The sequence below is a fragment of the Thamnophis sirtalis genome, unplaced genomic scaffold, assembly GCF_051295495.1.
Source record: "Thamnophis sirtalis isolate CommonGarterSnake01/CBP01778 unplaced genomic scaffold, rThaSir2_p1.2 scaffold_1, whole genome shotgun sequence".
NCBI lineage: Eukaryota > Metazoa > Chordata > Lepidosauria > Squamata > Natricidae > Thamnophis > Thamnophis sirtalis.
In genome coordinates, this window is record NW_028261381.1 from 164,907,425 (window position 1) to 164,920,949 (window position 13,525).

The 13,525-nt window shown below is 43.4% G+C and overlaps 1 protein-coding gene across 2 annotated transcripts in view; it reads left to right on the forward strand.

Moving 5' to 3' along the window:
- The window catches only part of NFIC (nuclear factor I C), a 191,133-nt gene extending 188,082 nt beyond the window's left edge, over positions 1–3,051 (forward strand). For both annotated transcript variants that reach the window (XM_087702686.1, XM_087702683.1), the window contains exon 11: positions 1,695–3,051. In XM_087702686.1, the coding sequence (XP_087558812.1) occupies positions 1,695–1,712 (18 nt within the window). In that variant the 3' untranslated portion in view covers positions 1,713–3,051. The remainder of the gene's footprint in view (positions 1–1,694) is intronic.
- The last annotated feature ends 10,474 nt before the right edge of the window (positions 3,052–13,525 follow it).

The following is a 13,525-nucleotide window of genomic DNA, read 5'->3' on the forward strand; positions in this document are numbered from 1 at the left end:
TATAGTGACTACATTGTCCCAACACCTGTTCCCCACAAAGCACCTCCAGGAAAATCTTAGGCATAAGGAGCCTCCTAAAATTCACTGGGAATGCAGTTTTTTTCCCCCTCAAGGGTTGCTGCGTTTGGAGCAGTGGGCAAATCCACACAATCCCCTGGCCTTGGTTGCAAACCCAGTTGTTCTGACCCAGGCTTCCTTAAAGAGCATGAACCAGAGTCTTGGTGCCGACAAAACCTCTTTTATTTACACAACTGTGAATTCCTCTCATTCACAGTCAGCAAGGCTTGGCAAACTGTCTTTCAGAGGAATGTTTATCAACACGAACCTTATCTTGCTTGGAGAGCTGCCAGATAATTAGTTTCCAAACGCAGGGCAAGGCAACACTTGGCACAGAATCTCTTATAGTCACAAACAGAACTTCCCACTCTTGAAATAACTAAAGGAACGAATTATTCCCTGCAAAAAACCCCTCTCCGTTCGCTCCTCTTTTGATCTTATTTGGGGTGGGAATCATCTCAAAGGTGTGGCTTTACTCCCAAGTCAACACTGCTTTCTTAGTTGTTCTTGTCTTCTGGCAGCTCTGCGCATGCGCACACTGGGAACAGGCTCCAGCTGTTCCTCTGCCTCACTGGTGCCTAGCTCCCTCTCTGCCTCCAATGCAGAGCCCTCATCTGAGCTTTCCTCAGTCCCCAGGACTGGCCCATGTTCCTCCCCAACCTCCTCACTGTCCGACTCTGCTAGCCGCTGGCAGGCCACAACACCAAGTTCTGGGAATATGCCCATGAGCCACTGCCTATATCAGTGTTTACCAATCTCAGCCACTTTAAGATGTATGGACTTAAACTCCCAGAATTCCAGACCCATGGTTGGCTGGGGAATTCTGGGAATCAAAGTGTGGGGGAGGACATCAATACCAACCTGTGGGTGTCCTTATGGTCTAGTGACACTAGACTAGAAACTGGGAAACTGTGAGTTCTAGTCCTACTTTAAGCATTAAATTCAGCTGGATGACTTTGGGACATTCATTCTCTCAGCCATAGGTGGTGGTTGTAGGAAAAATAGGAGCAGGAAGGAATATAATGTGCGTTTACTCCCTTTATTTATAAAAGTAATCAGGATGAGACATGAAGAGAAGGAAAGGAAGGAAGGAAGGAAGGAAGGAAAAGAAAGAAAGAAAGGAAACAGAAAAGACAGATAAATCAATCAAATATTATGAGGAGTCCTTGGTGCCTCTGAATTCAGTTATTTCCTTGCAGATATTTCATTTCCCGAATGAGGTAGCACCATCGGTATTTAGCAGTGATTAGCATGATGTTACATAATTTGGCTAACGAAATGTCGGTGAGAAAACAGGCTCAGAGAGCATCAAGGACCCCTCATGTCAAGCGTGAGCTACAAATAGGGCCCATTTATAAGTCGCTATGGCAGCCAGATGGAGGGAAGGGAGTTTGTTATAAAAATCGAAGCAGGGAGACTCTGTCAGGGAAAACGGTGCTTCATTTCCTACTGAAGGTGGCTGCTATGATATGGGTGGAACCCCTTTTTGCTAAACTTTGAAAGTTAGTGTCAAAATGCACGTTCTACTTAGATGTCACCGTGAAGAGATGCTCGCTGAGGTAAGTGGGCGGGTGAGGAAACCTGGAGACATTAAGGTCCCTTCCCACTTGAGTAATTTGTTTTCAATCTTCTTCCAGTCCTGGTACCTAGGCTAGTCGCAGCTTCCATCTTCATCATCATCGTCATCTTCTTCTTCCTTTCCTCCCCCCCCCCCCCGGGCTTTGGGCTTCCTTTGAGGAGAACAGTGCAGCCCTCCCAACCCCCGGCCCAAACCTTGGGGGGCAGCATGGAGAGAGAGAGAGAGCGAGAGAGAGAAAGAAAGAAAAAAAGAAAGAGCACGGATTAACGTCAACATCACGAAGAGACATCACAGAAGGACAGAAGGAAGGGAAGGGGAGAAGCTCAAAACTTCTTTTTAAAAGATAAAGGAAAAAAAAAACACGACCCTGCTTTCCAGCCATCCCGACTGCGACTTTCCTGAAACGAGCAAAATTCAAGCAGGCAGCTCTCTCCCAGGGGAGGCTCTTTTCTGGCCAGAAGCACTACACGCCTTTCCCCCGAGGGCCTGGTTTCCCCCCCATCCTCCCTGCCAGCTGGGATCCTGTCTCGTCTCATACTCAAAAGGGATGTATATGCAAAAGTTTTCTGATTACTTTCCTCCATCTCTTGTTGAGTAGCTGAGAAAGAAAAGAAAAGAAAAAAAAGATGTTAATCTGGCCTGCTGCAGAGCCCTCCCTCCCCTCTCTTTTTTTCTACGCTCAACAACACCCTCCTCCCTGCTTCTCCTCCTTTGGGAACCCCGTGATCAAGAGACTGCACTACAAGCCATCTAGACTGGTCAAGCAGCTGAAGTCGGGCCAAGGTCAAGATGCAACGTGAGCTAATTCCCCCCCCTCGAGAGAGAGAGAGAAGGGGGGGGAGATTAAAATGCTGGGCACCTTTTTTTTCAGTGTATCAAAATTGTCCTCCTCCCCCCACCCACCCCCAATCCCGGAAATCTAATGTGTTGCTTTCAGACGGGGGGGGGGGGCTTGTTGGTCCTCCTCACTTACTGACGTGGTGTGAGCCAGGACTTCTTTGGTGGAGAAGAAGGGGACACGCGTGGCTTGTTCTCTGCACTCCTCTCCCAGAATGCTTTGTGCGCTTTAGTGTCAAAAGACATCCCTCTATTTTTATTTTTTTTTGGAAATGGGTTTGAGTGCCAATCGTGTGGGGTGGGGAAGAGGGGGAAGGAGGCGGGCTGCTTTGACCGAGAGTCTTGTTATTGTGGGAGAAGGGAACAGAGGCAAGCCACTTAACTTTTTAACTTTTGCGGATGACTTCGTGCAATCCCCGAACCAGATGGTTTGGAATGGTGGCGGGTTTTGATTTTTTTTATTTTATTTTTGTTTTGTTTTAGTTTTATTTTTATTTTTTTTGGTTCTGGGGTCGGGGAGACATTGGAACTCGGCTGTGAATGTTGAAACCACGCATGTGTTGTTGGGTTGGGCTGGAATGAACTCTGGGGCGGGAGTGGGGGGGCATTTCTTCAAGGGTGGGGGTGGGGGGGTCAGGAAAGGATTTGCTATTACACTGTGTTTCAACAGCACCCCGACTTCCCTTGCTGCGACTTTGCCATGACCACAGATCTGTCTAACCCTTGCCTTAAAGTCGGACCAAGGCTGAGCGATGGGCTCTTTAATTTTTCTCAGCCTGCATGGACTTTGGTCAGCCTGTTCTCTTATGGGGAAGGAATTGCTCTTGGAGGTGGTGGGGGGGTGGGTGGGGACATGGCACCTCACAGGTTCCCTTCAAGGTGGCTTCCGCCCGGCTTTTAACAACCTTTCTTCAAAAAGGCGGGGCAGGCAGCCAGTCCGATGAACACCAGCAGGGACCTGTGTGGACTTGTTGAATCTCTGACTTGGGGTGGGTGGGAGGAAGACATTGAGTGGGGTGGGGGGGGCGGTCAATGGATCAGCAGGGCTTCGCTTTCTCTCCCCCTCCCCACCCCACCCCGAGCTTCCAACCTTGTGTACAAAGAGCTATGCATGCCCTTGTAGACCAGCTTCGAGATGATTTTTGATGACTGCTAATACGGATTGCACATTATTATTATTTTTTTTGTAGGAAATGCACTTTTGAAGAGGAGGGAGAGGAGGAAAGTAACGGGAGGGTGGAGGGCGGATAAGGAAGGTAAATCTAGAGCAGAGGTCTCCAACGGTGGCAACTTTTAAGACTTGTGGACTTCAACTCCCAGAATTCCTCAGCCAGCTGGCTGAGGAATTCTGGGAGTTGGAGTCCACAAGTCTTAAAAGTTGCCACCGTTGGAGATCTCTGCTCTAGAGTATATCTGTAATTTGTGTGGAGAGGATTATGACGACTATCCAATCCATTGTGACGGGATGGTGCAAAGTGAGGCCTTACACAGAAACCTTTCAGGACCCGAGGAAGAAAAATCAAAATAGATTCGCTGGGAGCAGAGGAGGGAGATGCCCCCTTCCATCATTGCCCCTTTATAGAGAACTCCATTCTACTTGCCCCTACCCCCACCAGACATGCAAGCCCCACGGTGGAGCCTAGAAGCCATCTAGGACTGGTTCAAGTGCCTACATTTTAATGCTCCAGTCCTTTCGCTGAGTTACGGAAAGCGGCATTCATAATGGAGACTCCCCGCCACCCCCATGGGTCAGGGGCAGGCTGAGCAATGGCACTCCCAAGATCACCCCTCCCTTCCTAGCAGACACCAAAGCTTTAGAGGCCACGGATCCAGACTTCCTTGAAACCTCCTCACCCAGCCAGAGTTGAGCTCCCAAGTCCTCTGTGAGGGCCAGGTGGACAGCTGATGAACTGGTCAGTCCATGTTGGCTTCTGGACAATCTTCCTCCAAGGGCTGGCTGGCGCCATCCGCCATGATTCTAAAAGCATTCACAAATTTTCCTCCTTCTCCTTGTGCCAAACTGTCAAGATCTCAGAGGAATCCCATTGAGGCAGAGGAATCTTATCCCAGATGACATCCTGGAGTGGATTTGAATTGGAAAACAGACATCTGTCAAGGCCGAATGAGACCAGTGAGTTGCGAGGGATAGTTCATCAGAAAACCGAAGAGAACATGAGTATCTTCCAATGAAATGCTTCAACCACAGACAAATGAATTTGTAAAGCTAACCTAGCCATACGTTGGCCTAAGACAGAGTTGGAGAACTATGGCCATTTTATGACTAGTGGACTTCAACTCCCAGAATTCCTGAGCCAGCTCAAGAATTCTGGGAGGTGAAGTCCACGAGTTATAAAAAGGGTCATCGGTCCCCACTTCTGGCCTAAGACAATGGCCAACTTTTACTACTTAGAAAGCGATGGGAACTTAGTGTATATACTAATGGAGTAGTTATCCAACAGACTTAAATGATTGAATATCAGTTCTTTTTTTCCCAGAGAATTCACAGGAATTATAGTCCTATGAGGGATTTTTAATGGAATTCTCCTCACCCTCTTACTACATGTCCCAGGATTCTCTGAGGGAGTATTCATATCTTTTCGTGTTAGTTACCTTTGTATTGTATTCTATGAGAGATGAAGAAAACATTTCAATCTTCTCCAGGATGGAAAGACGACAAAAATTTGGACAACCAACACTAATCTTCAGTTCTTTGCACCTTGATACATTTCTCCGAACTTTCAAGAGGAATGCATATCCTATTCCATGTACGTGAACAAATACTCCAATATACAAACATAAAATTGGTTTCCCAACTTTCAAAGCGAACCTGTTGCCATGTACAAAGGAGATCCACTTCTAGAATTGAGTGAAATTTATTTTTATTTTATTTTTCTGGGATGGGAGAAGTAGTCCCCCCTCCCCCCCTTATGCGTCCCAACAGGCTCAAGATGTTCCAGATCTTTCCGACGATGTCCAAAGGAACACCTGCAATTGACTGATTTTTTTTAAACAGAGAAGAAACTATAACATCCCCTTGCTCTTTTACTGCAGCACTTGCCCTGGGTTTTGGCAGAAACCGATAACTCCTGTGGCTCTACAGTCCTCTCTTAGGTGGATCTTCTGTTCCAGAATCTTCCATCTTCAGTACAACATTGTAGTCAAAAGCGCTACACCCTTTGTGCTCTCCTGTCTCCTTTGTGCATCTTAACCTTCATGCAATTTGGCTCCAGTGCCTACCTGGTACCCACCTGGGGCTTGTGTTCACATATGCAAAATTTCCTTCGGACCTGCTCCCTTGGACGAAGGGCAGCGAAAGACTTTCCGAGATACACCCCCACACCCCCACACATACACACACCTTGAAACTGGCATCATGGGAAGGGGGAGTTTCCAGTGCCATTTGTTTACATCTCTGCACCTTTAGAATAATTAGGTGATGCCGTGTTTCAACTCATCGGTGGGAATTGGGCAGAAGAAATTAATATCCATATACAGGCCCTCCATCCCAAAAAAAGCCCACCTCCTCAGATGTCTCCAAGCAAAGGACTGTATTACGGAGACAAGGAGGGGCTTCATATGGGAAGTTGATCGGATTTATTATTATTTTTTTAAGTGAAACTAAAAGAGAGAAAAAAAATGCAATTGATGAAGAGGCAACGTTTTAAGGAAGAATAAACCCTTACAATATAGAATGCATGGTGCTTTTAAACAGGAATTCATGTGACCTAGCTCAACCAATCAGCTGGCTGAGAATGTGCATGGCAATTATACATAAAGGCTCTTTTCCTCCACCCCAGCCCCCTCCCTTCCCTTTCTTTTTCCCTTGAGTCCACATCTATGATGAGGGACGAAAGTAAGAGAAAAGAAAAGAAAAAAAAAACCTACATTTTTTTTCCTAGTTTGCACGAGACAAAGAAAAATACGTTTTATACCACATAATGTGCCTTGCCTTCTTAAAAAAAAAAAACGTATTAACTCTAATGAGATCAATGCACAGGTGTTGCTGCATGCTATTTGATGCGTGTAAGGGGGGGGGAATGGGGAAAAAAGAAAGAAAAAAAGGGTTGGGGAGGCTTAGGGGGTGGGGGATATAATGCCATTTTTTTTTACAAAAAAAAAAGAAAAAAAACCCACGAATGGGAGCATGGGAGGGATAGGGGAACCGAAGGGGGATTTTTTTCAGTTCATTTTTCTTACAAATTCAGATTCCTGTAAAAACCGCCTCCTCCCCCACCCCCACCCCCCAAAAAAAATTCAGGCTCCCTTCAGGTGTGTTGTGGAGGCCGCTCCCTAAATGCTTAGAAGCTTCATTGGCTGAGAATTCTGGGAATTGCAGTCCCAGCAAATCTGGATAGCCTCAGGTTGGAAGAAGCGGATGTACCATTAAGACGGATTGGGCCAGGAAAAGGTTGAAATGGCACTAGGACACTGAGGATCTCGGTGAGATTGGTCCTATGGCACCGTCTCTGTCTCTTCCAGAGCTCCTCCTTCTGAGGTCCTGCACTGGGAGTCTTAGGATCATCTTAGGATTGCTGAAAGGGATGTGTAAAACAGGGGTCTTAAGCCTGGCGGGCTTCAACTCCCAGAATTCCCTGGCTGGGGAATCCTGGGAGTTGAAATCCGCCAGGCTTAAAGTTGCCAAGCTGGGAGACGCCTGTCGTAAAAGACGCGGGGAATATCTATTTTATTTTCACCCTGTAGAGAACAGATTGAGTAGATTAGTTTGTTTTCCCCAAGGACCTGCCAAAACCCATTGGAGTGGAAGAAGTGTGTCAGAAACAGGCTTTCTCAAGCTGTGTGTTTTGTTTGTTGCTGGTCTTTTGCCTGTCGGTTGCAAATCCGTGTTAAGGTTACATGGCTCCCTTCAACCATAAGTAATCTACGATGCTGGCCACACCATTAGGCTTCAACCCAACTTGAAACAACCTGTTTCTTTTTTTTTTAAAGGCATATATTTTGGATATCCATATATCCAGTTGGTCATCGTACAATACAGGTAGTCCTTGACTTACAACAACAATTAGTTTAATGACCGTTCAGATTTAACAATGGGCACTGGAAAAAAGGTGATTTATGGCTGTTTTTCATACTTATGACTGTTGCAGCACCTCCATTCAGATGCTTGGCGAGTGACTCATATTGAGGACGGTCCCAAAGTCCCAGGGTGACGTGATCCCCTTTTGCGGCCTTCTGACAAGCAAAGTCAATGGGGAAGCCAGATTCGTTAAACCAACCTTGTTACTTACTTAACAACTGCATGGATTCACTTAACAACTGTGGTAAAGAGAGGTCGTAAAATGGGGGGGAAAACTCCCTTAACTTGCTTCTCAATAGAAATTGTGGGCCCAATTGTGGTTGGAAGCCAAGGACTCTCTGTATTCCTATTCTCCCAGGAATCTTGGGAAAGGCAGATTCTGTAAAACAGGAATTGAAGACTGCCTTGTTATATGAGACGTACTTTGATTTGGAATTCTCCTTATAATGTAGCAAAGCAGATATGTCTGGAGGACTCCTACAAGCGCAAGGCCTATTTTGTGATCCTGTATCACATTTCAGTCTGGAAGACCTGTAAACATCCCAAAAATAATTATTTTTTATTTGGCTTAGACAAGAGAAGCAACAGTTTTAAGCCGGGGCACAAAACCATTTCTCATCTTAAAAGTTCTACCTGATTTTCGAACAACAGACAATGCTAGAGGCCAAATTCCTTCAAAAAGTGAGTAATATCAGACTAAAACTAAATTAGACTTCATTCAGATGTAATTAAATGCAGTATAATCTGAATATTCCCAGTGGGTTTGAACAATTTTCCTTCCTGTTTTAATATATTTTTTTCCTATCATATCAAGATTACAACTGGACCACAAATTTTGGGACAGCTTTTAAAAGCATGGCAATGCTGAATGCAGCAGGGAGGTTCTGTGCATCTCGACCCTGTTTTAAGCCTACTGCAAAATAGATATTTTTCAAGAAATCAAGAATAGAATTTTGACCCAGCTTCAGCCAAGTATTTTCCAATTTGAGGTAGAAAGCAATTGTGGGGTTCCCCCCCCCCTTACAATAAGCAATCATTTCCTTCCTTTCTTAGCAAGGCAATGAGGGGGATAATCTGAACTAGGAAACCTCCCATTATGGGTTTTGCCACATGTCTTCCAGTTGTAAATGCAAGCAAAAATGAAGTTTCAAATATGCAATGCCCTTCTGCATATAGTGGCTAAATCTATGGCTAGTTACACAGTTATCTCAGTAGTTAAGTGTCCATGAGAGATGGATGTCTTGGTCTGGTTCGCTTCTGACTCTGGGGAGAAGAGAATTGGCTGGGGATTTCTAGTATATTTTCGTTTGCTTTGTAACGTCCTCAAGTTTCCAGCGATAGCGTATGGAGGTTATGGCTGTTGAGCTTCTGTCTTGGTTTATTGAAAGTTATTGGAAAAGAATTGGATTCAGCCCTTCCCTTTTTTCCCTTGGGAATTGGTTTGTGTTATTTGGAATAGATTGGAAAAGTTGTGAAATACAATGGAGGTAGAGGTGACTCAAGCATGTGTAATAATGTGAGTAGCTTACATGTATGACTTGGATATTTCCAGACTTGGGGGAAGGGGTAGGTAGGTTAAAAGCAGATGCTTTAAATTTACAAGTAAATCAGTTCAGCTCCTTTTGCTCCTTCAGTGTACTGGCCAAACAGAATTCAATCCCTTTTGAGCGAATTCCCTAAAAGAGAAATGTATGGAGAAAAAGTGAGAATTTAAAAGATAAGCCCTTTTGCTTTTACAATAAAAGTAGGATTGATTGCATCTGTAATTGAAATTTATGTTACTGGTTAGCGTCTCGAAAGTTTGAGAAATTGATCCAACCATAGAGGTCCTTCAGGTTTCTTCTTTTCTGTGTGTGTGCTACAAGCACCTTCCCACACTCACCACACTGATATCTATTGCTCAAAATTGTATTTTGTGGCAGTGAAAACCTGTCACGTTGTATGGGGACATTCCCTTGGCTTAAAAAAAAAATTCCCCAAACTTTTTAAGACAGAAGGAAGTAGGTTGAATTTTGTTGATCCTTATAATTTTGCTTAGATTTATTTGAACTAATAAATAGTGTGATGCTGGGATGAACAATTTTATAAAAAGGAAACAAATGATATAAAATGTAGACATATTACCAACCTACCCATTTCCCTATCTTCTCTCTGTTTCAGACAGTTTCTGTTTACTTCAAAAACTTTTTTAAAAAGTTTCCTTCCATGTTGATTTTTTTAATGTTTTGCTCAAGGGGGAACTTAGGATTTGCTACGACACTGAATTTGCTTGCAAATTCTTACACTCAGTCATCCTGATGATTCTATTTAGCTATTCTTCAATTACTGCATTTTTTCCTTTCTGTGTTTCTGCTTGAGGTTAGGGGTACGCAAGGGGAAAAAATACTAATTTAGTTACTTCATTTGTTCCATCATTTAAAATGATTCACGCATTTGCTTTTTCTTTAATTTTCATAACTGGTATTGTGATTTTTATTATTCTCATTTGTTTTACTTTCCAGTCATTTTCTCTGGGAGACTTAGCTTATTCTTCTGGTGCCTCTTGATTTTAAGATTTTTCCATCCAAATAGCATTATATTTCCAGGCATTTTATTATTACTTTTTGTTTTTCAAACCTACAGTTTTGAAATAGATAATGACAAAGGGTCTCACATGTATAAATATTTTTCTTAGCTTGCTGCTTATCATCTGTTTGTAACTTCTGTGTTTTCTATAAGAATGAATCCTGGTTTAAGTTTTCAAAACATTAGAATCTGCATAATTATATATAAACCGGACAGAAAATTTCAATTATATAGGCATTTCTTTGGCTAGAAAAACCTGAACAAATAGTGCTCTGTCTATCCTTTCCATGGCTTAGACAGGTGGTTTAAGAGAATTCCAAGTGTTAATCTTAGTAATGAATGAGGTGGCTCATTTCATATTTTAATTGTTTTTTTTTAAAAAAAAACCACAGGTGGTCCTTGAGTTACAACTGCAATTGAGTCTGGCAATTACTACCATGTCATGACAGACATAAAGTGGGTCGCCATGTGACCAGATCCGATTTTATGAACTTTTAAATGATGGTCTTTAAGCAAACCCATTGTCCACCAAAAGTCAATTCTTGCTGGAAACCAGACGTAAATCCCAGTTTCAAGCAAAACCATCATAAATCACAGTCAGGTGACCCCCATGGGGCACTGCAAATGGATGTAAATATAGGCAGGTTGTGAAGTGCCCAAAATGCGGCCATGTGACTGTGAGAAGAAGCTGTTGGACCCTCAAAACTGGTTTGCAAGTCCTTTTTGGGTTCTAAGTCAAGGACTACCTGTGTAGATCAGTAGCCATCCCTCCTTTTCTTACCCCCTTTGACAAAGATTTAACAGCAGAAGTGCTGTGAGTATCGAAGTTTTTGAGTTCCCACCAGCCCTTGCTAGCAGCTCATTGCAAAGGATTGTTGAATCTGTGATCCAAAATAAAGAAAAGCTACCAGCTTGCTTCCTTCCTTCCATGTTGCAGGAAATGTTCCCATCTTAACGTACTCCATAAAACAAAAACCTTGCAACCATCTGAGCCACTGCATGTGGGAAGCAGTCTTGGTGTCAAAAACATTACAGTATGGATTTGGTTTTAAAACTTGAAAACAAAAGCAAGTTTTGAAAACTTGGAAAACAGTATTTTTAACCTTCTGCCGGAGGACTGTAATGCTCTGTGCTTCATGTGAATTGGATATTTTTGTCAACACCCACTAGTTTTATTTAAGCTGAGTTACCACAGCTGGAGGAAAGAGAAGGCAAAACAAACAAAAAACAGAAAAACCCCAACCCCCTTTTGTCAAACAATAAAGGGGTTTCTGTATATTAGAGGCTCTTTGTGCATGGGAAAAGATGGGAAAAGGCATTGATTTTTTAAAAAAAATATATGCCTTGAAGCAGACATTCCCAACTCGGTGCTCTTCATACATATTGTCTCATCTTACAACCAATATACGGCACCTGGACTTGGCTTGGGTAGCTTTTTTTCCAGCAATTGGGAACAAACATTCAGAACTAGGCAAAGGGATGGGCCAACCTTTAGTTGTAAGCAAGCCAAGAAAGTCTCCTTTTGCAAAGACTTTCCAATCGTGGCTTCAGTGTGGAAAACAGCCAACCTTTGAGCAAGGCTGAGAAACTGGTCTTCCAGATGTGTTGAACCTCCAAGGGTCCCTTCCAATTCTGTTAATATTCTGTCAATTTGTCTGTGGTGGAGAAAGCAAGATGTTCTAGAGAAAAAGAGGGAGGAGGAAGAGGAAGGAATCTGATCCAGGGGTGGGTTGCTGCCGGGATTATCGCTGATTCGGCATGCAAAAATTTTTGTACGCCCGTGCTGGCTTCACTAATACACATGCCAAATGCACGCTCTATGCGTGTGCGCATTTGCACCTAAAAAGATCTGTGCATGCGCACAACGTTAGAAAAGGATAAAAATTACATTTTTGCAATGAAGATTGTTCTGCGCATGTGCAGAACCAAAAATCAAGATGCTGCCCCTGCCGATAGAAGCAGTTCAGGGGCATGGCAGACCGAGTTACTACCTACTCATCCGAACCGGTCCGAACCAGTAGGAACCCACCTCTGATCTGATCCATGAAGTTTTGGGATTCCGTCCTAAGGGTTACGCAGCCCTTAGACAAGAGGCAGCATTTGACTTTGCTGTTTCTACATTCCCAGTGATTTTGACACCTTTCTTCGTTGTCAGAAAAAAGGCTCCGGTATTGGCTCTTTTTAAGTTCTCCATTTTTCCCCCTTGACTTTGGAAACGCTAATTTCCAGATGTAGTAATTTTACAAGAAAATTCCTCTGACGTCTCCTTTGCTACTTTTCTCTTCAGATTGATTTTTATTTTATTTTATTGGTCTTGTTGGGAATCATCCTTGGATTTGTAGGGTTGGTTTAAAAAAAAAATTCTAAATATATACCAAGCAATGAAGTTGAGTGGTTTACCATGACTGTTAGCCAATATATAGGATCTTAGGAAGTTGCTTTTTCAAAAACTGTGACTGCTGATCCATCTAACTCAAATCCATTTATGCTAAGGGGTAACCATTCTCCATTGTTTGGGGGGGAGGCCCTTTTGCAAACCTCTCTGTAGCCATCAGCAACTGAACTGGGTGACCTGCTTCCGAGCGAGAATCATTTTGATAAATCCTCTTCTGCATTATTTTGACGCTTCCCAGAGACACAAATAGTGATGCATTTGCACAATTATTGCACCAAGGCGCAGCACCCCAAGACAGATGTGCACTGCATGGACTAGTATCCATGTACAGCTGCTGGCAGAAGAGATTTCTCTCTAGTTTGTTCCTTTCAGATTCAGAGGAAACATTGATGGGATATTTGGAGAAATGAGATAGTTGGATTTACTTTCCCAAAGGCTGGTCTTTTTCCCCCCTCCCCTTTCATTGCAAACCCCTTTCTCCCGAATGCGCAGTGAAGGTTCTGCAGAGGTGGTTTCTCCTTTGCAGTATTTGAGGGGACTGCATTAAAGTGCTGCAGAATATCTCTGCAACTTCACCACAAGGGGCTGATTGTAGTAGGGTTGAGATCCAGATATCAATTTACACTGGTAACAGAACACAAGGAACAAGCGGGCAAGTGAAGTAGAAGCTCTCACAATTTGCACCAGCTTTAAAAATTCTCATGCTAGGAGTGTTTTCAATTCCTTTCTGGAGAGAGAGAGAGAGAGAGAGAGTGGCTTTTCTTGAGAAAAGCAAATCAAAGTAGTGAGTGGGTTTGTTGGTTAGTTCATTGCTAAAATAGGTGCTAAGTCCCCATCTTCGTTGGTTACCTGGAAGTATTTTCTGAATCATCTCCAGCAATCAAAAGTTCGGAAGAGTATCTTAGGCAACTAAAGAAGTTAAAGATAAGGCAGGTAGGCAGCTGTTTGGTTCCTATAAGATTATAGACTGGGAAATATAAAAGTCACCCCAGTTTTCATGCCCTATTTTGATTCCACAGAATGCTGGTGTAAAGAATCTGTATTAGCCTAAGGCAGT